Source organism: Hipposideros armiger, unplaced genomic scaffold (genome assembly GCF_001890085.2).
Source record: "Hipposideros armiger isolate ML-2016 unplaced genomic scaffold, ASM189008v1 scaffold_324, whole genome shotgun sequence".
Classification (NCBI taxonomy): Eukaryota; Metazoa; Chordata; class Mammalia; order Chiroptera; family Hipposideridae; genus Hipposideros; species Hipposideros armiger.
This window is the reverse complement of record NW_017731674.1, coordinates 1,312,101-1,315,195: the sequence shown is the minus strand read 5'-3', so window position 1 is coordinate 1,315,195 and position 3,095 is coordinate 1,312,101. Positions and strand designations below refer to the sequence as shown.

Genomic DNA, 3,095 nt, shown 5'->3' with positions numbered 1-3,095 from the left:
GAGGCCCTGTCGCCTCGTTCTGAATATAAAGTGAATGCCAGGGGTCACCGCAGGGAGCTGAGGGTCGCTGAGGCTGTTGGATCCTGCAGCACAGCCTCGCAGTCTGAGAAATGGAGCCAGGACGCTCCTCACCCCGGGCTGCACGGGGGTCGTTTATGCGAGGGAGGGGCAGACACAGGAGTGAGGACTCAGGACACATGGCGTGCGTGAGCAGCAGTCTGCAAGCAGAGCCTTGACTTTGGGGAAACGACCCAAGGTGCCTCAGGCTGTGTCCTGGCATGCCACGTAAATGGAGCTTAAAGTTAGAAATGAGATGAAAGAGGAGAAAAGAGGAGAGACAAGGAAAAAAGAACTAGCTTCAAGGGAAAACTTGCTGTCCATCAGCCCAGGCTAAACGTATGAGCAAAAATACCATCAGAGCAACGCCAGTCAGAAGAATTGGCTCACGTGACCGCCCGACTCAACAGCACAGTGTAAGACCTAAGTAGCTGCATTCACGTAATTCAGAGAGGAATTCAAATCCGCCGTTCGCTTGGCCGTTAACCCACAGGACGGCCAGGTTGCTGTTTCTCGTGAACTCCTGCTGTTCCAGCACACAGTGCTTTGTCTAACATCCTGATGTCACCCACAAATAGGACACGAGGAAGGAAAACACGGGCTCTCTCCTTTGTGTGATAGAGAATGGAGGTAAAAATGGAGTGAGGGGACTCAAGAAGTGTTCCCCTGGAAAGAGCNGCAGAGCTTGCCCCCCCTGAACCCCCCCCACGGGCACCGTGTCTCACGGCCTGGCCTCTGCCCGCAGGTGAACCTGGACTCCTGCACGCGGGAGCAGACGAGCCGCAACGTGCTGGAGCCCACCCTCACCTGCTTTGACGAGGCGCAGAGGAAGATTTTCCACCTGATGGAGAAGGACTCCTACCGCCGCTTCCTCAAGTCCCGCTTCTACCTGGACTTGGCCGGCCCTTCCGGCTGTGGGTCGGAGAAGCAGAGCGCAGCCAAGAGCCCCGCAGACTGTCCTTCCCTGGTCCCCCAGTGTGCCTAACTGTCCCTCCCCGGCAAAGGGCCGACACGCTGAGACTCTGTGCCTGGAGAGTCCGAGGCCAAACCCCAACGTGCGTGGAGCCCACGCTTTGCCCACATGTAGCTTAGTTTCTGTGCTGCCTGCCGCGTGCCGTTCATTCTAGACTTAGTTTCGGTGTTCATCAGCCCGGGACCTCAGCCCAGTCTCCACTGGAGTTTTTAGGGTGCCACGTGAGCACGTTCCAGAGAACAGTCTGATAGACCTGGGTTTTCAGAGATCATATGACATCCACAGGGACGTGGGTTCCGTTAGCCAGCACTTTCTCCAAAGTCTAGACACTTAGATGAGCTTGACCTATCATGTGGATGTGAGTGTGCCTGTTTACACCACACACACATGTAACATGGATGTGCACAGTCATGAGCTCCTGGAGTCTCTTGCTCGCACAGAAATACATGTGTGTTCTGATCACTGGGCGGTCACCCTGTGATGGACAGGTCAGGCTGGACCGGCTCCATGTCTCCTAAGAAATGGATGCTGACCTGGGTGATGCTGTGAGGCTCCCCGTCTTGCTGGAGAAGTTCCAGGACGCTGTGTCAGTTGAGCCGNGCTGATTGGCTGCCCGGTGGTGGCTGGGCTTTAAAAGGGACCGCAGGCTCGGAGGGAGCGCCCAGAATCCTGACAGCATCTCCCGCAGCACAGCCAGCGCCGTCCCTGCACAGCCGAGCCGTCCCGCACAGCCGCCCCTCCTCTGCGAGCCCGGACCCCCTCCAAGATGTGCAAAGGACTGGCAGGGCTGCCCGCTTCCTGCTTGAGGAGGTAAGATGACCTTCAGCCACTTGCCGCCCGCCTGCCCGAGCGGTTAGTTAACTGCTTCCTAACCTCGTTCCGGGAATGACAGTGTGGTCAGTGCCCACTTCCCAGCCTTCCTCCCAGACCAGCTAGAAATTGTGACGGAGAAGTGTGTCCTCCCCCAGTCTGGGCCCCCGTGCGATGTGTTTGACCTTGGTTTTGAGGAGAGTTCTGCCCCTGGGACCAAGCCAGCTCTAAGTGAGAAGTGACCTGAGGTTTTGGACGGTGTTACGTGGTCTGTCATTGCTGCTGCTGTTTGAGCTGGGGACAAGGAACTGTGCTCTGGGCGCCTGATGGCAGCCTCGGTCTTGCTGAGGGGAGGCCCCCCCAGAATGAGGTTTGGCCACTCCCATGGAAGGCCCGATGCCTCTGTGTGGTGCTGCAGTGTCTACCTCCCTGTGTGCTCTTGTACCGAGTGGTGTTAGCGGATCCGAGTTTCCGGACTGGAACCCCCCCCCCCACCTCTGCCTCTCCCTCGAGTTCTTGAAACCTCTTACGTGAGCGGTGGCCGAGGGTGCTAATCGCAGCACATCGCTTAGGGGCTCGGAGGAAGGTCTCATCCCGAACCCGCTGTTTTGTCTTGTACTGTGTCCTGATGAAGAAAACTTCAACCTATGCAGCCGCTCGTATGTCTTTGGCTTTTTAAAAAAGAGGTGTAAGGAAGTGCTTTTGGAGAACGCTTCCATGTTAGGCAGTTGAAGTAAAATACAAAACTCGAGCGTCCTGACAGTGGAGGTGAAAGTCTGTAGGAGCTTCTTTCCCTGCAAATAGTGCCGTCAGTTCCACGCTGGCGAGAGAGCCGTCTGCCGTGCATTCATTCTCAGGGTCTTACTTCTGAAGTCTTGTCACTGAAGGGGAAGGAGGCTATTCCTTGTCCCTGTTCTCTCCTGGCTGGGGGGGTCTGGCAGAGCGTGCCCGTGAAGTAAGTGGCTCTGCCAGCAGCGTTCTGGACCCACAGAGCATAGGAAACGAATCGTGCAAAACGCAGGGTGTCAGGGGCCAGTGCTCTGCTGACCTCAAGGGGCTGAGAAGCCGGCTGGGGAGGGAAACGCTGTTTCCGCCCCCGCCGTCCCCCCACCAGCTGCTGGTCCTGTGCTCCCCGCTGAACCGTAAGCCACCTAGTCCAGCACCTTCCTTCCAGCGTCCGCACCTACGGATCCAGGGGGATGTGACCTGCTCCAGGTCACACACACAGGTGCTGGGTGGCAGTCACGTGAAGTCC

The 3,095-nt window shown here is 57.4% G+C and overlaps 1 protein-coding gene across 1 annotated transcript; it reads left to right on the top strand.

Annotated features, from left to right (window-relative positions):
• Nucleotides 1–681: 681 nt before the first annotated feature.
• Nucleotides 682–1,626, top strand: LOC109392301 (regulator of G-protein signaling 4-like). Its single transcript, XM_019660651.1, has 2 exons — nucleotides 682–687; nucleotides 803–1,626. Exons 1-2 carry the CDS (start codon nucleotides 682–684, stop codon nucleotides 1,040–1,042), a joined length of 246 nt encoding a protein of 81 aa, XP_019516196.1. The 3' UTR covers nucleotides 1,043–1,626.
• Nucleotides 1,627–3,095: the final 1,469 nt, after the last annotated feature.